This window comes from Anabrus simplex, chromosome 1, assembly GCF_040414725.1.
Source record: "Anabrus simplex isolate iqAnaSimp1 chromosome 1, ASM4041472v1, whole genome shotgun sequence".
Taxonomy (NCBI): domain Eukaryota; kingdom Metazoa; phylum Arthropoda; class Insecta; order Orthoptera; family Tettigoniidae; genus Anabrus; species Anabrus simplex.
Window position 1 is genome coordinate 862,143,192 of NC_090265.1, and position 23,524 is coordinate 862,166,715.

General features: G+C 38.0%; 1 protein-coding gene across 1 annotated transcript in view; it reads right to left on the bottom strand.

Annotated features, from left to right (window-relative positions):
- The window catches only part of Rubicon (run domain Beclin-1-interacting and cysteine-rich domain-containing protein rubicon), a 178,532-nt gene that overhangs the window by 139,961 nt on the left and 15,047 nt on the right, over positions 1-23,524 (bottom strand). The window contains exons 2-4 of the mRNA XM_067136464.2: positions 19,749-19,980; positions 6,528-6,679; positions 176-359 (exon numbers count right to left, since the gene is read on the bottom strand). Coding sequence (XP_066992565.2) covers positions 176-359; positions 6,528-6,679; positions 19,749-19,931 — 519 coding nt within the window. The 5' untranslated portion in view covers positions 19,932-19,980. The remainder of the gene's footprint in view (positions 1-175; positions 360-6,527; positions 6,680-19,748; positions 19,981-23,524) is intronic.

Genomic DNA, 23,524 nt, shown 5'->3' on the forward strand with positions numbered 1-23,524 from the left:
CTCATCACTGACTACGATCTGTGGAGCTGAGTGATTTTTATACCATAATTCATGCTGATATTACCATACTTCGAAAAGTATGGGGTTGGGAGGAAACCATCAGAAAGTGTGAAGTGCATTCAAGGTATTCCATCTCATGCAGTCTATAATAAAGAATGAAGAATATTGTTCTTACCAAACATGGGTCTATTTCTGTGAGCAAAGAAGGTTGATTTTGTTCCACAGCCCTCAAACAAATGAGAGTTGCCTCGCCATATTTCTCCTGGCATAGATAGGCAGTCTTTTCAAAACATGAAAGAAGATGTTCCCTGTCCGATAAAAGCCATGATAGCTTCTGGGATAAAGTATGACCCTCCAGACTAGAACATAATAATAACAACAGGTGTTTATCATCCAAGAGTTAGAAAAAGATAGATATTCATTTCTTATATGTTATTATAATACATGATTCAATATCCAGTTCAATTTCTAAGGTTGATGAACTTCACAGAGAAAAATTACTTAGGTTACTCCAAATTAAATCACACTGAATCACACTTTGGTCTCTAATTTTGTTGAAATCTTCAAGATGAAAAATACAAGATTTTTTCAATTTTAGCCACAAAATCTTGATATTCATGGCACTGCAATATATTTTAGACAACTTGGCACATAGACAAGCAGAGAAGTCTGTTATTCTCCATTTCCAATCAAAGTAGCAAAACTTATTTGGCTTCAGAATAACACAAGCAAAGATGTCAAGTCCTTCTCCCTTTCAGATTATAATTTAAGATAATTCTAAGAGAGGAATTACACTACTGGACAGCTTTAAAGAATGATATCACAAATATATTTTTTTACAAGTCTCTTCCTTTCTTTGATTTAAACCGTTCAGCAATTCCAGGCTGTATCACCACCAGAATTCAATAAAATGCGAAAGTAAGCAAAACTCTCCAGAGTAACTTTTATACATGCTGCAATTTTGACTAAGATTTTGGAACTTTTTGTTTTGCTAGTGGCTTTACGTTGCACCGACACAGATAGGACTTATGGCGATGATGGGAAAGGAAAGGTCTAAGAGTTGGAAGGAAGCAGCCGTGGCCTTAATTAAGGTATAGCCCCATCATTTGCCTGGTGTGAAAATGGGAAACCACGGAAAACCATCTTCAGGGGTGCCGACAGTGGGATTCGAACCCTCTATCTCCCGGATGCAAGCTCACAGCCGCGCGCCTATAACTGCATGGCCAACTCGCCCAGTGATTTTGGAACAATGATACGTTTATGTTACTAGTTATTTAAAAAGATTGAATATCTGGATGAAAACAAAACTAATGAATTGTATTTACAATGAAGTTACGCTGGAATACATTATCTATCGAAATGTTCAATAAATTTCCAAGTTCTTAGAAAACATTTAGGAAAAAGCTAGGTAAACAACTGATAGGCAATCTGCCACCTGGGCAACAGCCCTAAATGCAGATCATTGATGACCCTGATTGACTGATTATTAGAACTAATCGAAGCTGTAGCCTGTCTGGACTACTAATCTTTTCTCATGATCCAAAATTACTTCCAAAATGCAGCACAAATACAAAACTGTCATCAAAATATTGATCAAAATTGTGAAAGGGCATAATTGTCAGCAAGCAATGGTAGAAGACCACAGATTAGAGATATAAGGACTAATATTTTAAAAACCACCTCACGATTGTAGGACGAAGATGGTGATCTTGGCCTTTCTTTCCATGGGAAGGAAGCAAGTGCACCAAGTAATGTAACAGATGTTCAACTAGGACATTATGAGCCATTACCATTGATGGCAATTCGCATGCCCTCCAGTCAAGAGAATGCAAATAAGTTGTTGCATGCTTTATTACAAAGGAAGGTGGAGGATGCAGGTAGATGCATATGCAGCTAAAAGCAGTGTATAGTAATTATTACATGACACCGACAAAAGAGTATACATGAAAGAAGAAAAAAATCAAAGAGGAACACGCTTCTTTTAGTGATGAGAATCGTGGTGTTTCTCACATAACTTAAACCCATGGTGTTCACGGGTACTGTAAACCCATAGTGATCATCCACCCACGATGATACTAATCACAGTACCATGGGGTTCCTCACATAGTGGTACTAATCATAAAGTCGACCCATGGTGTTTCTCACGTGATGGTATTAATCACAGGAAATCCCATGGTTCAAAATCCATCATCCCTTGGTCGCCCCTTTTATTTGCCTCTTACGACAGGCAGGGGATACTGTGGGTGTATTCTTCATCTGTGTCCCCTCCACCCACAGGAGGTCAATGAATGTAAACTACCGGTACATTATTTTAACTAAGGTTAGCTTGAATCCAGAATACCACTTTCCAATAACTGTTTGTTTTTTACTGCTAGTCTATTATCATCATCATCTTCATTTCCCGTATCCAGCTTTCCAGGTCGAGTTGTGAATCAAGGACCTCCATCGCTGCCTGTCTCTCCACCACTCTTCTCCTTTTTTAAGTACATCTTATGGGTTTCTTCCCCTCTTCTCTATGCACTCCCACACTGAATCTGTCCACCTCTTTCGGAGTCTTCCGCGTGGTCTCCTTCCTGTTAACTTCTCTGCAAAAGCTTTTTCTGGCAATCTTTCTTCGCCCATTCTCATCATATGCCCATACCACTTTAGCTTTGTTGTTCCTATCCTGTCTTGAAATTTCAAGATTCCTGTCCTTTTCCTTATCTCCTCATTTCTAATTGTATCCTTTCTGGTTTTGCCCTCGATACATCTTAGAAATTTCATCAATGCTGCCTGTATTCTACTCTCCTCTTGTTTTGTTGTAGTCCACGATCCAGCTGCATAGGATAGTACAGGTTCATAATAGACTGAATATACGAAGTGTATTTTTTAAGTAAGGTCCATTTTGTTGTAGACACTAGTAGTTCATGCGCATATCGTGTACCGGCATGCCTCGGGAACAACTGCGCTCAGTTTCAGCTCTGTAGCTAACCTGTACAGTTCTGTTCTGTGCTTTCAAAATGTTTAAGACTATCAACTCACCCGCCACGTGTGAGGTTCGGTCAGTGATACGGTTTTTGTCAGCAAGGAACCTGTCTGCTGCAGAAATTCATGGACAGATGTGCGAAGTGTACGGTGATACTGTTATGAGTGAAAGCACAGTGCGTAAGTGGGTATGACAATTCAAAGATGGCCATGACAACGTCCACGATGAGGACTGCTCCAGTCGCCCTTCTTTGATTACAGACGATTTGGTGGCTTCATTTGAAGCGAAGATTCGTGAGAACAGGCGCTTCACAATAACAGGTCTCTCAAACAAATTTCCTGACGTGTCGAGATCAGTGCTTTACAACATCATTTCTGAACACCTAAAGTTTAGGAAACTATGCTCCCGTTGGGTCCCAAAACTCCTAACAGAGGACCACAAAAACCAAAGATTTGAGTGTGCGATGTTCTTGACTCGTTATGACGAAGAAGGTGACGGCTTCTTGAGTCAGATCATAACTGGAGACGAAACATGGGGTTTCGCATATCAAGCCCGAATCGAAGCAACAGAGCATGGAATGGAGACACACACACTCGCCTGTAAAGGTGAAGGCCAAACAGACTCTGTCCCAGCGCAAAATCATGGCGTCGGTGTTTTGGGATAGGCATGGTGTTTTGTTGGTCGACTTCATGCAACGAGGAACCACTATCAATGCAGAACCATACTGCCAAACCCTGAGAAAGCTACGCAGAGCAATTCAAAACAAAAGAGGCGGCATGCTGACAAAGGGAATTGTCCTTCTCCACGACAATGCAAGACCTCACACTGCAGGTTAGACCCGCGATTTATTGGACACTTTTGGCTGGGAAGTTTTAGACCACCCACCCTACAGCGAGCAATTACCATCTGTTCCTCCACCTCAAACATCACCTCAGTGGCAACAATTACAATGACGATGACGTGAAAACGGCAGTGAACTCTTGGTTATCGGAGCAGGCGGCAAGTTTCAATGAAGAGGTTATTTTAAAATTGGCTACGAGGTATGATAAGTGTTTGAACAAACATGGCAATTATGTCAAAAAATAGAGTGAAGTATGTACTTTCTGAAAATAAATTTACTTTTTTGAAATAACCTTACGTTGTGTACTTATTTTCAAACGGACCTTACTTAAAAACATGCCTTGTAATACTTTCTTACATTTCTTCAGGACATCTTGGTTCCACAAAATACCCCTTACACTCTGGTATAAGCTGTTTGCTTGTTGTATTCTTTACCCAATTTCCTCGGTTATCTTTCCATCTTCTGCGACCACACTTCCCAAGTACTTGAAACTTTTAACCACTTCCTGAATTTTAACATTCAGTTTTATCTTTCCTCTTCCTTCCTTCCTTCCCCTTGTCATCACTACTGTTTTACTTTTCTCTGTGATTACTTTCATCCCAAATTTTTCTATCTCATAATTCCATACATCTACTTGTTTTTGCACTTCTGTTTCATCCTCATACCATATCACTATATCATCTGCAAACAACATGGCTTCTGTTGCCTGTCTTCCCAATCTCTGTTTGTTCTTATGAATTTCACCCACGACTATGATCAATAGTATGGGGGATAGTACATTTCCCTGTCGGAGACCAGTTTCAACTTTAAACCACTTCATTTTTCCTATACTAGTCTTCACACTACTTCCTTCAGGCTAGCAACCCGTCGGAAGACATTTGATTGCTTTCAAGTCTTGCAAAAAGTAAAATGCAAGACCGTAACGGGTCACATGGCCCAATACTTGGAAGGAAGATGATGATGATGACTTCCACTCTGTTCACTTGTTTTTTCCTTAATGTGTCCCATACCCTGGACACACTGTCATATGCTTTCTCAATGTCAATAAATGTCATCACTATGTCTTTTCCAAACCTCCATCTTTTCTCCATCATATGTCTTAATGTAAAGATCAGGTCAAACATTGATCTGTCTTTTCTAAAACCATACTGTTCTTCCATTTCTCCTTCTAGCTTCCTCCCAACACTCTCTGAAATATCTTAGCTACATGGGCAATAAGGGTGATCCCTCTGTAGTTAATTACATTATTTTTTTATCACCTTCTTTAAATATTGGGATAATTAAACACTTTCCCCACTCTTCTGGGATCTCTTTCTTCCTCCAGATTATTCTAAATAATCTATACAACCACTGTATCCCTATTCGTCCTGCTGCTTTTATCATTTCCATAGTTACCTCATCCACTCCTGCTGCTTTACTGCTCTGGATCTTTTGTATGGCTTCCTCCATTTCTAACACTGATATCTCCTTTTCTTGTCATTCTTCTTTCACCATTGTTTATTCATGTTATTCTGATAATTCCCGGCCAGGTCAGGGATTTTTACCTGGATCCGAGGGCTGGTTTGAGGGCCACTCGGCCTACGTGATTACAATTGAGGAGCTATCTGACGGTGAGATTGCGGCCCTGATCTAGGAAATAATAGTCAAGAGGATTCATTGTGCTGACCACACGGCACCTCATAATCTGCAGGCCTTCGGACTGAGAAGCGGTCACCTGGTAGTCCATGGCCCTTCGGGGCTGTTGTGCCATGGGTTTTATTTTTTATTATTATTATTATTATTATTATTATTATTATTATTATTATTATTATTATTATTATCATCATCATCACCACCACCACCACCAAGTTGAGTGGCCATGTGTGTTAACAGACTGTATTATCTAGGCAGCCAAGCTCTGCATTCAGGACATAAGTGGATTAGACCCCCACCATCAGCTGTCCTGAGAATGGTTTTTTGTGGTTTCTGATTTTCACTTGCAAGCAAATGTCGAGATAATTCCTATTCATAAACCACAGCCGATTCCTTTTACCCTCTCACCGAGTTTCATTCACCATCATTCATTTCATCTTTGTTAGCTCCTCATTTGAGTTTGGCGATAGGAACGGCATCCAGCTGTAAAAAAACATGCCATGCACTGTAATTTTATCTCTCCTCATCTCCAACCCTGTATCAGGAAATGGGACTAAGGGGTAGACATACATTGCTAGTACCATTTACAGTATATCAGAACATTAGCATACTCTAAAATTAAAAGTAGTGGTGGTGGGGATTTTTGTTTTAAGAGGAAGTACAACTATGCAAACATCCCATCTGAAAAAATTATGTGGAAACAAAAATAATAAAAAAATAACTATTTACTTAATGGGGAAAAGTCAAGCAAGCCTCATTTTTAAGCAAAGATACTTTCATATTTCATATATCAATACAGGAAATAGTAAGGTGAAGTTTTACATTTATATACTGTATAATATTTTGAATCTATAGAATACTAGATATGGTGAAGACTAACATTGCAGCTAGGAGAAGGGCACTGGATGATAACATGAACAACAAAACACATATGAATAACGGAGAGTGAAATAGACTTATCAACAGTACCCAGAAAAATGGAACTGTAAACTGATGATAACACCCTGAAAAAAAAGATTAAATAGTTCAAAATCAACGGAAATCTTTCTTCAAACAAATCTGATATCAAGTGAATGATTACATATATACCTTTTGTATAGCCATACTAGTGCTTTCTCATTCACATTTGGAGGTAATTGATGATTATTTTCCTCAATTTCAGCCACAAACGTTGGAGAAACAGCTAAAGATGGTTTAAGCCAACTTAAACCTTGAATGAAGATCCAACAATCAGGATCTCCCTGCAAAAGAAAGGGTGATTATAATATCAGCACAAAGTTTTCTGATATTCTAAACCTTCCAATGAAATCTAAAAAACGATTACATTTTAAAGGTGACAATAATATTAATACAATTTCTTCCAGAGTGCATAACTAAATAACAAAAATGTACATAAATCTTTCTTTACATTCCTTCCTCTCAGACATGTGTATTACATAAGATCAGGCATTTAAAACTGGATATTACCGGGCGAGTCGGCCGTGCGCGTAGAGGCGCGCGGCTGTGAGCTTGCATCCGGGAGATAGTAGGTTCGAATCCCACTATCGGCAGCCCTGAAGATGGTTTTCCGTGGTTTCCCATTTTCACACCAGGCAAATGCTGGGGTTGTACCTTAATTAAGGCCACGGCCGCTTCCTTCCAACTCCTAGGCCTTTCCTATCCCATCGTCGCCATAAGACCTATCTGTGTCGGTGCGACGTAAAGCCCCTAGCAAAAAAAAAAAAAAAAAAAAAAAAAAAAAACTGGATATTCTCCTTGACACCAGCCTCCCAGACATTGTGTAACAAAATTAGTGTTTTGTGCATTAAGGCAAGTTATAACTACAAGTAAAAATATAATCCTTAAGCTTATTCTGTTCTTTAGTAAAAGAAAAATACAGCTTCTTCAGTTTTAATTTTGTTTAAGGTGGTCTTCTTCTAAGCCTTGTTTCACCCAGAATTGAGCCTGCACCTCTCTCTTGTTCTTTCAGTTCTGTCTGTTTTGCACAGTTTCTATCCACTTCAGGCCTCCCACTCTTTTGATATCATCGTACTAATGTGTGACTGATCTTCCTTTGCCTCTTCCTTCCCAAGGTCTCCAGCTGATCATATTTTATATCTTTTTAAAATTTTACAATTTGCTTTATGTCACACCAACACAGTTAGGTCTTATGCGAAGATGGGATAGGAAAGGACTAGCTAGGAGTGGTAAGGAAGTAACCATGGCCTTAATTAAGGTACAGCCCTAGCATTTGTCTGGTGCAAAAATGGGAAACCAAGGAAAACAATTTTACAATAGAAAAGCTTTTATTTCTTCCTCCTATTCAATACATATATCCATCCTAGGATGGAATGATTTTAGCCAAAAATGTTTCAGCTCATCTTTGAGCTATCTTCAGTGAAATATATTAAAAAGTTACATGAATTAATGTTAAGTAACACTAAAAACAATGTGAAGGAGCATATAAAATCTGAACATAAAATGATTAATATATCTAAAACAAGCAGGGTTATAGCGAGGTTGGAAACCTCTATGTCTAATTTTTTTATATCACTCTAAAAGAAAGGTAAAATCTCCATTATAAAGTTGGAACTGTCAATCTTCAATATGTTGCATAGGCATATGATCTGGAGGGCAACAGAATCCAGTGAATGTATCAACATTGACCAATATAGGAACCCTTCCCACAATTTAAATGAGATTAATGAAAAAAAAAAGAACATTTTACTTGATATGTTCATTCCAATTATTTGCCAACAATTTTATAATAAGAACAAACCCTGCTTCCAGCTCATCAACACAACACCGTCCCTCCCCCTCCCTTTTCCCACCCGTTTAGTGCCTCCCTCCCTCACTCGCTCCACTTTGTAATCTATCCATACCAATACAGCTGAGCCAGCCGTACACATCTAGTGGAAACAAGACCTCCAGACCATTGAGGTCAGGCCGTTCGAGAGGCCAACTACTCAATAAGCAAGTCACACGTTTATTTCACTATTGCTTTCTGTCTCTCAGCCTCAACTTTCTACACACATTCATTCACCTCCTTTCCATTACGGATCACATCTAGACTTTATAAGATCAACATATTGACAGTTTCCACTAACTGAGTTATACAACTCTGTACCAGGCCCTTTTTTCACATATTCTACGTTCAATGGCTTCTGTTGCCCTCCAGATTGTATGCCCAGCGGACACATTGAGTGGTATAAAATATTTTTAGACATGGAGGTTTCCAAACTTTCTATAACCCTGCTTGTTTTTGATATATTAAACACTAGCTAATGTACCCGTGCTTCACTATGGGATTCTCAGAAAGACTGGCTTTGTGGTTTTCCTAACTGAAGTCTACATAGGTCATTACAAAAAAGCCAGTAGGATGTAGCGATTAAAAGCAATGTAATCAAATAAAATACTTGATCAAATAAAAAAATCCACATTTTATCACTTTTAACGAACAGTACTATGGTGCCAACCTAACAGTCCAAAGTTCCAGAGCTGGAATGACCAAGCTGCAGACTGCCGTGAACACTCCTCTGCCATTATTCCGTTAAATATTAACACTGTTCATTCCAATCAGTGCCTCAGAGTAGGGACTGAATAGTTCGAATGCTATGATGAACCAGTGTGTTACGTACCAGTAGTATCAGAAAGTTACGAACAAAAGGAATGGCATGCTAAAGAAGAAAGTTATCTAACTCCCCATCTACTTCCCGTCAATATGCAGGCAGGCTGTTACACTCTGTATGACTGGGCGAGTTGGCCGTGTGGTTAGGGGTGCGCAGCTGTGAGCTTCCATCCGGGAGACAGTGGATTCGAACCCCACGGTCGAAAGCACTGAAGATGGTATTCCATGGTTTCTCACTTTCACACCAGGCAAATGCTGGAAATGTATCTTAATTAAGGCCAAAGTCGCTTCCTTCACACTCCTAGCCCTTTTCTATCCCATCGTTGACATAAGACCTATGTGTGTTGGTGCGACGTAAGGCAAATGAAAATATACTCGGAATCAGCAGTAATCCTATCTACCGGAGATGAGTGGCAACAGAAGACAAAGCACATTACAACAAACAATGGTAAATGTAATGTTATTGTTGATCAATGTTATGAGCTTTCTGTACTGTAGGCCTTCACATTTTCTTTCGATTCTGTGATTTGTAAAATTATTTATAGCATAGACTGTAGGTCCTTATTCTCTGACTTTACATACCGATGTTCATTAAATTCTGTTTACCCACTTTCTCGTGACTCGGCGCTGATATGGACTTAGTAACAAAAATCCAAATTAATTAATATCTTTGTGATCTTAGCTGGTACGGTAACAATGTATAAGGCGTAAGTGATCAGAAATTTAATACTGTATAACTTTAGTTATGCCTTCCCCTCAACTACCATTTCGCTCGGCGTGCATAAAATTATTTATGGCCTAGATTATAGCGACTTATTCCCTGACTTTGCGTACTGATTTTTAAAGATAGGACTACTAATAACATAAATATTTGAGAATTAAATGTTAGGCCTTCCCCTAAACTACCATGTTTCTCAGCGTGAATACAATTATTTATATCCTAAATTATAGCAACTTATTCCCCGACCTTGCATACAGATTTTCATCAAACTACGACCACTAATAACATAAATATTTGAGCATGAAATTTTAGGCCTTCTCCTAAACTACCATTTCACTCAGTGTGAATCCAATTATGTATAGCCTAGATTGTAGCGGCTTATTCCCTGAATTTGCATACTGATTTTCATTAAATTCTCTTCAGCCGTTTTCTCGTAATGGGTATACAGACAGACAGACAGACAGACAGACAGACAGACAGACAGACAGACAGACAGACAGACAGACAGACAGAAATTACGGAAAAGTAAAAAGTACATTTCCTTGTTACTATGGACATGACCGATACAGAAATATCATTTTTTTCAAATTCTGAGCAATGTACAGACAAAACTCTTATCTATATATATAAAATAACTTGTCCTGACTGACTGACTGATTCATCATTGCCGAGCCAAAACTACTGGACATAAAGAAATGAAATTTTGGGGATATATTCATATTAACATGTAGGTGCTCGCTAAGAGAGGATTTTTGGATATTCCGTCCCTAAGAGGGTGAAAAGGGGGGTGAAATTTTAAAAATGAGTGTATCTATATCTCAAAACTTTAAAAGCTTACAGATGTAAAAATCGGTATTTAGAATCTTCTTGAAAAATAAGGAAACCCGTTAATTTTTGTTTTCAGAAACTCCGAATAGGAGGGGTGAAAATGGTGAAAAAGGGGTTGAATGCCTTTCATCAGGATACCGGTATTTATATCTCAGAAACTGAAGACATTACAGATCTGAAAAATGCTACTTTTGATCCCTTTTAAAAACAAAGAAACACGTATTTTTTTGTTTTTGGAAAATGCAATTAGTGGGAGGGTGAAAAGGGGGTGAATTTTTAAAATGATTCCATCTATATCTCAAAACTTGGAAAGTTTACAGATGTAAAATTTGGTATTTAGAATCTCCATTCAAAATAAAGAAACACGTATTTTTTTGTTTACGGAAATCCCAATAGCGGAGTGAAAAGGGGTGAAAAATTGGTTGAATGCCTTTAATGAGGATACTTATATATCAGAAACTGAAGATATTACAGACCTGAAAATTGGTGTTTGGGATCTCCTTTAAAAATAAAGAAACACGTATTTTTTGTTTTTGGAAAATCCAATTAATGGGGGAGTGAGAAGGGGGTGAATTTTTAAAATGAGTGGAGCTATATCTCAAAACTTTTAAAGTTTATAGATATAAAAATTGGTATTTAGAATCTCCTTTAAAAATAAAGAAACACGTATTTTTTTGTTTTCGGAAAATCCCAACAGGAAGGGTGGAAAAGGGTAAAAAATGGGTTGAATGCCTTTAATGAGGCTACTAATATTTCAGAACCTGAAGATATTACAGACGTGAAATTTGATATTTGGAATCTGCTTTAAAAGTAAAGAAACACTTATTCTCGGAAAATCCAATGAAGGTGTGGGGGGGGGGGGGGGGGGAGGGGTGAAAGATATGAAAAATTAATTGACTTAATTGTATGAGAATACATACATCTAATAAATCTAAAGTTGTTACAGACGTGAAAATTGGTATTTCGATCTGCTTCAAAACAAAGAAAAACGCGTTTTTGGGGGGAAACAATCTTGGGGGGCGGGAGTGAAAAGGAGTTGAATTCCTTTCACGAGGACACATAAATAAAAAACTGAAGAAGTTAGAGTCGTGATAATTGGTATTTAGAAGATCCTTTGATATTAAAGAAACAAGTCTTTCTTGCCGGAAAATTCACTTAGTGGGGCGGGGGAGGAGTGTGAAAGGAAGTGAAAAAGAAAGTGAATTATTTTTATGGGGATACTTATATCTCAAAACTGAAGGTAATAGACGTGAACATTGGTGTTTGGAATCTCCTTTAAACATGAAGAAAGACTGCTTCTTTTAATTTTTTTGGGGGGGTAAATAAACTTAACGGCGGTGGCGTGTAAAAGGAGGTGAGACCAATTGATTTTAATGTTCATAATGTACTTATAAGGAACCTCGGTTGCTCAGGCGGCAGTGCGCCGGCCTCTCACAGCTGGGTTCCGTGGTTCAAATCCCGGTCACTCCATGTGATATTCATGTTGTACAAAACGGAGACGGGACAGGTTTTTCTCTGGATACTCCGGTTTTCCCTGTCATCATTCATTCCAGCAACACTGTCCAATATCATTTCATTTGTCATTCATCGATCATTGCCCCAGAGGAGTGCGACAGGCTTCGGCAGCCGGCATAATTCCTATTGTCGCCGCTAGATGGGGCTTTATTCATTCCATTCCTGACCCTGTCGAATGACTGGAAACAGGCTGAAAATTTTCGATGTACTTATTCTGATCATAAACCGATCATTTTTTATCTTTCCTGGGTTCGTTTTCAGGAGCCATCTTTTCCTTCGGAGAACGTTCTTAGATTACAGTAGATTCCCCTGGCATATAAATAAAAATTTAAACACATTTGAAATAAACGATAGGAATGAGACTGACCGTCCAATTATTCACCTCTATAATAAGGTCAATAATGCACGGAAGCATGTCATTCGTATCGCCAGAAATCCCGCACACTTGCCTACGCGCGACAATGGTGCTGGTCACATTGTCAACAATGACAATGGCAGCAGATGTAATTTACGGCCCAGTAGCGGTCTTGGCATCTTGCTGTGGGTTCCAGAACATCTATAATAATAATAATAATAATAATAATAATAATAATAATAATAATAATAATAATAATAATAATAATAATGTTCTGGACCGTCGTCAAATGTGCGGACCGTGCTGGAAACGGGTCCTGGACGGGTAATGACTAAGAATGCAGTCCGGCCGCCAGTTCAGTACCGTCAAGGCACCCAAGACGACACCACGCCGGATCTCCTCAAGGATTTGATCCACATTCAAAATGCTCATAGGAAAACATGGCAAAGATTTAGGGACTCAACTGACCGGGAGGAATACCTGGACCTAGCCCGGGAAGTACGAAATCTATTGCTGGAAAAAAGATTGAAAAATGGGGGGAACGTTGCCGTAATCTCTCAGAAAACGAGTCAGATCGCGAATATCGGCGGGTTATATATAAAACGATAAGCATTCGGTTATAAATTTCAGTATAATACCGTAGCGAAGCACGGGTATCTTGCTAGTTTTATATATATATAGATGTTCTACTCAGATTTTGCATGCTCCTTCACATTGTTTTTAGTGTTACTTATTCAACATTAATTCATGTAACTTTTTAATATACTTCACTGAAGATGGCTCAAACATGAACTGAAACATGTTTGGCTAAAAATCATTTCAACCTATGTATTGAATAGGAGGAAGTAATAAAAGCTTTTCTATTGTAAAGTGTAAACCGGCAATATGGAATGAGACTAATATCTTGTTAACGGGAAAACCATGTTCAGTGCTGCCAGCAGTGAGCTTCAAACCCATTAACTCCTGAATGCAAGCTCAGAGCGTAGCCAACTCGCTCGGCCCAGCTGATGATGTTCCCTCTACAATCTGTAATTCTGGCTATGTGACCTGCAGAATTCTATTTTAGAAGTATTTTCTTTAAAATGTCTATAACTTTTGTTCTCTACCTGATCTATTCATTATAGCACCAGTCCCTTAGTGAGATGTCTACCATAGACCATTCCATTCCTCTCTGTGCTGTTTGTGATGTGTGTACTATTAGCAAAAACGATCTATGTTTGTGCTCCAAAGGTTGAAATTGACAGAATGCACTCGCTGGTTTTTTTTCCCTAAGACACTGTGGATTCTTTCTTTCAGTATTCGTGAGAGTTTACCCAAACACAGCTCGTTCTAAATAGTCCTCATCATTCAATTTCAATATTCTTATTTATCTTTCGTCCTAAGAAAGTTCTCAAACATTTTCTATGAGTTTTCTGCTTAATGAGGTATAATTTTCATATTACACCTTTGCCTTTTTCTCTTTCCTTCTTCTTCATTCTTAATATTTTTCTCTGTTCTTTTATAGATATTTTTTACACCTTTATAAGACCATGGTTATGTTACTGATAATTTCAAATTTTAATGTTTTTCAGTCTTTCTGAGAAAGAGCTAACAAGCTGATGTCCACAATATAGAACTTCATAAGCTGGTTTTTAGCAAGAGATTTGACAACATTTGTTAAGTGAAGAATGTGCAGTTCCCAAACAGGGTGAATTTTTATTAAACTTCTATAAGATTTTATGGACTTTCTGATATATTAAGGACTACAAATTCAATTTTATTTTTCTGCTCATTTTTCTCGTGTTGTTTAAACAAGGACATTGTAATGCATGAACCTTTTATCACTTAAGAATAACAATGATGGTGTAATATTCTGAGTGTTTCAGTGGCGTATGCTCCGATCAAGACATGGGCTACCACTACACTTGGGGCCGATGACCTTCAGGCCCCTTAAAACAACAAGCATCACCACTACACTTAGGTTACACTAGCCTGCAAAAAAAAAAAAAAAAAAAAAAAAAAAAAAAAAAAAAAAAAAAAAAAAAAACACTTTTTTTTGTGTGGTAAAAACGAAAATAGGTGGGTTTTATGAATTTCTTAACGCAGAATTCGAGAAAAAAATTAGTTTTGGCATATCACGTCTGGTTTAGTGGCAATTTAAAAAAATGTTATTTTGTTCTTACGTAAAATTGTTGATACTTAGTATTGATTAAATTTGATATATTAATGTAAATTTCAGCTTGCAAAACGTAATCATATTTTGCATGCATTAAATACACATAAATGCTGCTTTGTAAGCAAGTAGATGGTTTGTATTATATTTTTAATGTATATTGAAATTCGTGAAACTGAAGCATAAAGCGCCTATTTAGTTTCGGCTGTATAGTTGTTTTTAAATTAATATAACCGTACCTTGAATAAAAATTACATGGTGAAACATGCACAGTTTTGTTACTTACATTATGTGCAGGTTAGATTCATACCTCCGTCTTTTCCCGTTTTCCGTGGAATTTCCGGGTTTTTGAAGTTCTTGAATGGTCTCTAGAAGGGTCTTCTTGTGCAATTGACCAACAGTAATCGGCCATCATATTCTCATCCCAATGTCTCTAATAGCGTCGTTCTGCATCTTTGAGATCCTGGTGAAACCTTTCACCTTGTTCTTCACTGACAGCTCCTAAATTTGGAGGGAAATAATCCAGATGCGAAGCTAGGAAATGAAGTTAAGGCTCATATTACAACCGGGTTCCTTAAACTTTACCAACATTTTCCTTACAATTTCTTTGTATTGAGGGTCCTTAATGTTGCCAAGGAATTTAGTCACTACATCTTTCAATGCGTTTCATGCCTCTTTCTCAATTTTGGTCATCGTGTCTGAAATTTTTATCCTTCATCAGTTTATGAATCTGTGGTCCATCAAATACGCCTTCTTTGATTTTTGCATCTGATAATGAGGGAAATTTAGTGGATAAATATTGAAAGCAAGGCTACTTTTATCTAATGCCTTGGCATACTGTGTCATCAATCCTAATTTGATGTGCAAGGGTGGAAGAAGGATTTTTTCATGGTCAATAAGACTTACATTCAAGACACTTTTGGATCCTGGTTGTAGTTTCCTTTCTGGCCAATTCACTGTATCCCAGTGTTTATCTCGTGCCCTGCTATCCCATTCGCATAGGAAACAGGGAAATTTTGTATAGCCTTTTTGTTGTCCCAGCAACAATCCAGTGGTCTTCAAATCACCGCAAATTTGCCATCCATGCTCGTGATATTTAATCTGTTCAAGCACCAACTTTAAGGTCTCGTATGTTTCAGACATTTTTGTGGAGTGTGCAAGTGGTACGGATGCCAGAACATTTGTATTATGAAGCAAAGGGTCAATAAAAACACGCCAGTTACTAGGATCATACTCTTTCTCTCCCAATTAACGTAGAAGATTTGAAACATCCGTACAAAATACAAGTTAATCTTCGTGAATATAATACTTTTGGACTGTTATCTTTGAAAGGAAACTGCTTTATTAGGTCATCATAAACATTGCATAGGGGCTGGGGCTTTTAACACGTCTGTTTATTCAAGTGGTCTAAGATGAAAGAAAAACGCTCAACTGTCTTATCTTCAATCCTACATACCTCGCGGTCTATTGCGTATCTGGGGGAGTTTGTTATGAATTTACCATGAAACTCCCAGCTGCAAAATGAAAATTTAGACAGCAATAAACCTATAATAAAATGCAAACAGCAACAAATCAAATCACATAATTGTATTCTAAAAATGTTGCACGAGAACATCTCTTAACATTACATCTTACGAATTCATGCAGATACTAAAACACCGAATTGCATCAAAACTAGACGTTATAGGAAAAAAAAAATAGCATCATTTTCGGAATCAGGGCAGCGATTTCCATAAGAATTACATATTTTCTATTTTACCACAAAATCATGTTGGCTAGTGTTATTCTTTTTTCAACTGTTGGTTTAGTGAATGTCAAGCCTTATGCGTTTTGAGCCACTGCAGTAGCTTGCTGTGTTGTCAAGGCTGTTTCACACGCTACTGCCCTGGCCTCTGCCACTGCCAATACTCAATACCTGATAAGTGGAAATGGTAGCCTCAGGTTTAGCAAATTAAAGTCCGACTTTGTGGCTAAATGGGTAGAATGCTTGCCTTTGGGTCGATGGCGCTAGTTCAATTCTCAGAATCAACCTCCTCATACTCTTAGTTGCCCTGGGTTGGAAACTGGGTGTTTACGACATCCTCATTAGGTCAACACCATGCCTTTCCCCAGGCTGTGCACCATTCTTCTTATTATTATCATCATCAAATTAACATATAGAATTTTTAGTGTTACAAGCGGTCATACCCATAGTTCACTGGTTTATTAACTTCCTTGGTAGATGAGTGTTGGTGTCTGACCCATGATCATGGATTCGATTCCAAACAACAAACGAGAATACCAAACCTGAAAGATAGGATTTCATTTTAGTAGATCTACCTATAAAAATAAAATATTACTCCTATAGCAGCAGACATTGCAGTGTCTTCCTACAAAGATGCAGAATTAGAGCAGAGTGAAATACTAGCACTCTGTTATCTGTATAATTAAGTCAGGAGTATGAGGTGAGGAAGTATATACGATAAGGAATGCATGGTTGCTCTCTCTCCCTGGTTAACAGTGGCGAACTGATGGAGCGAAGCCTTGCACATCTATCTCCTCGGTCCCCGCACCATTTGGATATTCAGCAACAAGCCGCTTGAGGTGAGTCGAGGGGAGAGGGACGCAGTGCCTGGGCTGCAATGTCAGTCTCCGATGCCTTGCACTCAGAAATACGAGCGACGTTTTTTCTCATTGCTTTCAAGTATTGTAAATGGAACAATGTGTCATACGCTTATGTGTTTTACATTTCCATCCTTCTCATTTGAGGTTTGGGCTTCACCGATAGCCTTGGTAACCTTCAGAATATGCCACTGGATTGTTTAGATAATAGGTATGTGTATTTCAACCCTTTACCTAATGTAGCTGGAGATGGTCTAAAAGAGGCTGAAATATGTCCTAGTTATGTAGCGATTTTGCAATTTAAAAATTGTAAATAAATGTAATTGTATTGACAAGGTGGACAAATATATTAACGTTTTTTCTATTCCATTGCAAATTTTCAATACGGAATCCCGATGAATTTATCGGATGCAATCATTAACCAGGCTTCAATAGCATGCACTACGTTTGAATCACAAGCTGTTGATGTACAGATTCTTCAGATTTTCAGAACAGTTGTTATTCATATTATTACAGAATATGTAAATCATTCTCTCTCATGTTTGTTATGTTCCTCTCATTGTTGAATTCATGTTACGTGCTTACGGAATAAATAAAGCACTGGATTAATGTCACATCAGAATGAAGTTACTGTTCCACAGAACCCATTGCATATTTGATTTTTCCTTTACCTTTTATCTACGACAATATTGAAGGTTTCTACACCACAGGATGTCGGAATGTATTTATGGGCACAGCAGAGTGAATACCTTGCTATCAGTAGAAGTTGAAACAAGGTGTCAACATCTCGTAAACCAAATGCAGTGCGTGCCTTGGCTGTCTGGTTAGTGATTCAATCGAATTGGACAGCTCGCAGATGAAGCAGGTTAGAAATCATTCCATATATTTGAGAAGTACTCAATGGATTTGAAAAATATGCACACCCCTGAATTTACAATATCCTCAACTCTAATGCTAGGTGCATAAAACACTCTGGTTCCATTTTCTTTAAAAAATATTGGCACTGCTATCTGGAATAGTAGTACATGTTCCCCTTGGTAACATTACTGAAAATGAAATGAGATTTCGGGTATCTTAAACAGTTCATGAGTTATTTGAGGTGAATGTTTTCGATGATTCTCTGTGTATACAGTGAAACCTTAAAAGGACCCTCTATTCAGTGGAAACTTGCCTTTAATGGGAAATCACTTCACTCTCTTGACTTAGGTGTACAAGTTGTAATTCAAGAGGACAAATTGGAGCAAATATTCATTTGTTGGAAGGGGAGTTAGGGATTGGAATAACTTACCAAGGGAGATGTTCAATAAATTTCCAATTTCTTTGTAATCATTTAAGAAAAGGCTAGGAAAACACCAGATAGGAAATCTGCCACCTGGACAGCTGCCCTAAATGCAGATCAGTAATGACTGATTGAATGTAATGCAAATCACTCTGGATTAAGCAGAAACTGTCAAATGCAGAAATGAATGCCAAAATATGCCCTTACATGGAAAACTTCCAATCCTCCTAGTAGATCATTTAGCAATATTTTAGCCATCCTGTATACAATCTAGAGGTCTGTGATGAAAGGACAGGTATGCTGCATGCGGCAGAGTACATTCCTTCTTTCCCAGTCTCTCTGCTTTGCGGATTAACTGCTGGGTATTTCCTTTGATTGGCTGGACCATCTGGACAATCCACTTTCCATATGGTATTCTACTCTAAAAATAGCTATCATCTCTGGAATTCTCCAACAGTGATTCAGTTGTTCTCACTATGGGACAAAGAAGAAGAGGAAAAACGACAGTGCGGACTGAAGACTAATCAAGATGTCATCAGAAGGTTAAAGGAGCTACAGGAATTTGTCCTCAGGCAGAACTGTTCAGATATGTTCTTTGTAATTTCTGAGGTTAAATTTTTACAGAAAGCCACACAATCAAGACTAAGGCCACTGCAACTGAGAAAACTCTATTTGATAGCTGGAGAATAGTACTGTACCGGCAAGAAAACCTATCAATTTTATGCATTCTGATAACAACTGTCGTGTATTTGAGTGTCTACTCTACCAGCAAGAAAAGTGATCAGATTACTGATCAGTTTAATTATGTTTGACAGTGTATCTAGTGTGAATAAACGGAGAATTCTTATTTCTTAGTGCACCTTCATTAAATGAAAATTTGGCTTTAACAAAAGAATGGTCTGATCCCTTGAAATTCTGTTTAAGACAGGTTTTACTGTATCATAAACCATATTTTTTCATGTAGGCTAAAACCTGAGAGCATATCTAAAATTGAATGATATTATAAAATCATGCATACAGTCCAAATAGCAAATAAAGAATATATTTAAATGATCTAAATAGATTCCCTAGTAAATTATTAGTAGAACATGCAAAAGAATTAAAATATTAATAGGACTGTTGCCTTAACGACAGCCTTGGTACAAATTAAAACATTGTGTTAATCATTACACAGAAACATGCCAACAAAAAGTACCTACTTTGAAAATATTCTGTTAGAATTGCAACTATCATTTTTAAAAACATAACTCACATCTTGGTTAAAGACTCGACATCCATGTTTGAATATATTTTCCATCACATGATGCAGTCTATTCAAGCCACCATAAACATTCCAAACATTTGAAACTTGGCTAATCAATAGTCCTTCAGCAGTTCCTTTCAATGACTGAAGAAGCCGGCGATATTCCTCAAGGTGATTATCTTCTCGTCCCATTTCTGATTCTCAATTAGAACTCATTTTTGTAGTTCATACTTAACTGAGGCTGTAAAAGATGTCAATGTATCATATAAAACCCTTACCCCCACATGCAGAACAAATATATTGTGACTGTATTTCTTGACCAACTAGATATAAAATTACAGAAATGGGAAAAATCAATGATTAGCAAATTAACAATGAAGCAGAAGATACATTTTCAAGCCAAGGTAAGTGGTATCATACTACTGCATTACATAACACGCACAATTTCTTTGAGACACCAGGTCACATCGCACTGTATCTACTTCACTAGTACTAATTATGGAACCTTCACTACATATGTAGCTTTGAATAACATTTATTGTGATTCTTAAAACACAGGGTCTTTTTTTTTTAGCTCGCTCCATGTGTCGGGAGAACATGCACAGAAGGTGATAGTGTGGCCGGGTGACTCATTTGCCGAGAGATATATTGCTTCAAGACCAGCTAAGATGATCTAATCCAGTACACTAGCAATAACCATTGCTTCGCAGCAATAGTTTAGTTTAACATCTGTGGTACTGGTAGCATGTTCAGTGTGTTTGCTTTAAAATAGTGTCATTTCTGTAGGAATAAAGTAATCATGTACTTTATGAGTGATATATACAGTAGAACAGCGTGTATTCATTGTGTTGTGCTATGAAAAGCATTCTTCTTATACACAGTGCCGCTTTCAATTGATTTGCAGATTTCCTGGCATCCTCCCTCCCCATCGGATTACGGTACATAAATTAGTAAAGAAGGTCCGCACCACCGGGTCCACTCTTAACAAGAAATCACGCAGGAGACGAATCGTTTTAAGAGGAAAAGCTTGAAATAGGAGATCTCTTGGAAACAACTCCAACAAAATCTCCATTTCATCTTGCCGTACAAGCTAATGTGTCGTCATCTTCTGCCCACAAAGCAACAAAACTGTTAAAAGCAAAACCATACAAACCCACCCTTGCCCAATATTTAAGAGGACCTGACAGTTTCGCTACGGTTTGGTATTGTAACTGGTTGCTTCAGTCAGTTCACGACGGGTATGTTGACCCAGAACTTTTATTTTACAGTGATGAAGCATGGCTACATTTAAGTGGCTATGTAAATAGTCAAAACAATTGCTACTGGTGTGCAGAAAATCCCCACCAGCTGCATGTCCGTCCACTTCATGATGTGGAGATAGCAGTTTGGTGCACAATAAGTGCTCGCAGAATTACAGGACCTATATTTTTCCGTGAAACAATAAATGCTGATCGATATATAGTCCTCATTCTCAGACCATTCTTTCAAGAGATGACGGAAGAAGAAAGGAGTAATGGTTACTTCATGCAAGACAATGCAACGGCACACACTGCTAATCGGTCTATAGACGTAATACGGGAAGTTTTCGAAGATCGTGTGGTTAATTATCCCCCTAGATCTCCTGATTTAATCCCTATGATTATTTACCTGTGGGGGATGCCGAAGGGAAAAGTGTATGTGAACAACTCTCACACAAGAGAAGAACTACAAGAGAACATTACACAAGTATTTCGAACATCACATGGGCTGAGATTCCCCGAGTGTCTGCAAACCAATTTACGAGGTGTCAGGCGTGTTTGACAGCTGAGGGACAACATTTTGAACATCAAATGTAATGCCTAGTAGGTTTTAGACTAATAGTTTCACTAGAAATAGCTTTCTATAAGTATGGACTGCCGTGAGTAGTGGGGAGGAAAACCGCGCATTATATCGGCTAGTGACGGAGTGTCATTGCGCCAGTCGTGCCGTGCTCTGAGTAATGCTGTGGAGCGAACTAAAAAAAAAGACCCTGTAATTTACTATAGCTTATTATTCAACCACAAGATTTTGACATTCATGTCAAATCAAAGAACAAGTTACTGTTACAATCATTATTGGTAGTAAAAAATATCTGTTCAGCAATGTAATGCATTAGCTTTTTATAATGAGTATATGAGATTATAGGACATTGTGGTGAAAAAGTACGATAATGAGAATTAGTATTTCCAAGACTAGAGTGATATCAGTAGGGAAGAAAGTTATGAGGACTGAATGCCAGGAAGAGAATATGAAACTGGAACAGGTGGATTATTCAAGTATTCAGGATGGTAATATGATAAGTGAAATTGAATCAAGATGTATTAAAGCTAATGCAGTGAGCTTGCGGTTGTGATCAATGGTATTCCGTAAGAAAGAAATCAATTCCGGATAAAACTATCTTTACATCAGTCTGTTTTCAAATCGACTACTATATGGGAGTGAAGGCTGGGTGGACTCACAATATCTTGTGCAGGCACATTCATTGAAATAATTAAGCATATTTGTCGTTTACCCACCAATGTCAAATATCTATGTTTCATTTATAGTTGGATAGCAAGTGTGTTCTTTAAATCATGACAACCCTAAATGCCTCGTCATACACATCAAAATTGTCACTTTGATCCAACAGAACATGAGACTACTTACATTGCCAACATTGTTCATACGAATCAAAGTGTTGTCTTGAGGTTGCGCAAAAAGTTCCAAAACACTTAAAGTAGTAGATTGATATCGTGGGGGTCATAAACACAAAACAGCAGCAGCTCAAGACTGCTGCACGTAGACACTACATGCACAGCTAATACTCTGCACCACAAGCTTTGAGACGCCACAGAAGTTACTGTAAGTATGGTACCCAAACTGTGCGCAACAGACTCAGTGATGAGGAACTGTATTCAAGAAGACCCCACAAGATGCCTCCACTTCAACAACTCACGTTTGATGGGCAAAAGCAAATCAGACTTGTACAAGAGATCCAGAACGTTCATCACTGATGAAGTACATATTGGTTTACACCCTGATGACAATTCTCTGCACATATGTTGAGCAAGAGAGGAATGTTACAATGAACCATTCTCAGTAATATGTCATCAACATTTCGGAGGTTCAGCACTATTCTGGACAGGTATTATCTTCAGCCATCATATACCACAGGTTCACATTCATGGAAACATGACGGCTGTCTTAAATACATACATACATACATACATACATACATACATACATACATACATCTTCATTATAGACTGTTAACTTATGCCTTTCACTGTTCAGTCTTCAAGCCTCTGCAAATTTACTAAACACCGCCACACTCATCTGTTTACAACTAATCCTGTAGCCTCATTTAGTTCTATACCTCTCATCTTTCAACCATTACAAACCAAGTCTAACCATCAGTCTTGGCCTTCCTGTACTCCTCTTAGCCCCTCCACATAACTGAGTCCATTATTATCTCAGGTAACCTAACTTCCTCCATTTGTCTCACATGACCCCACCACCGAAGCCCATTTATGCGTACAGTTTCATTCATCAAGTTCATTCCTAACATAGCCTTTATCACCTCATTCTGAGTACCCTATTACCATGATTCACACCTGTTTGTAGCAGCGATCATTCTTGCTACTCTCATGCCTGTTACTTGTAACTTATGAATAATATATACGTGTCCATCTGGCTTTTACTCCCGTAAAACAAAGTTGGTCTGAAAATAGACCAGTGTAAAGATAGTTCTGTTTGGGAGCTGACTTCCTTCTTACAGAATACTGTTG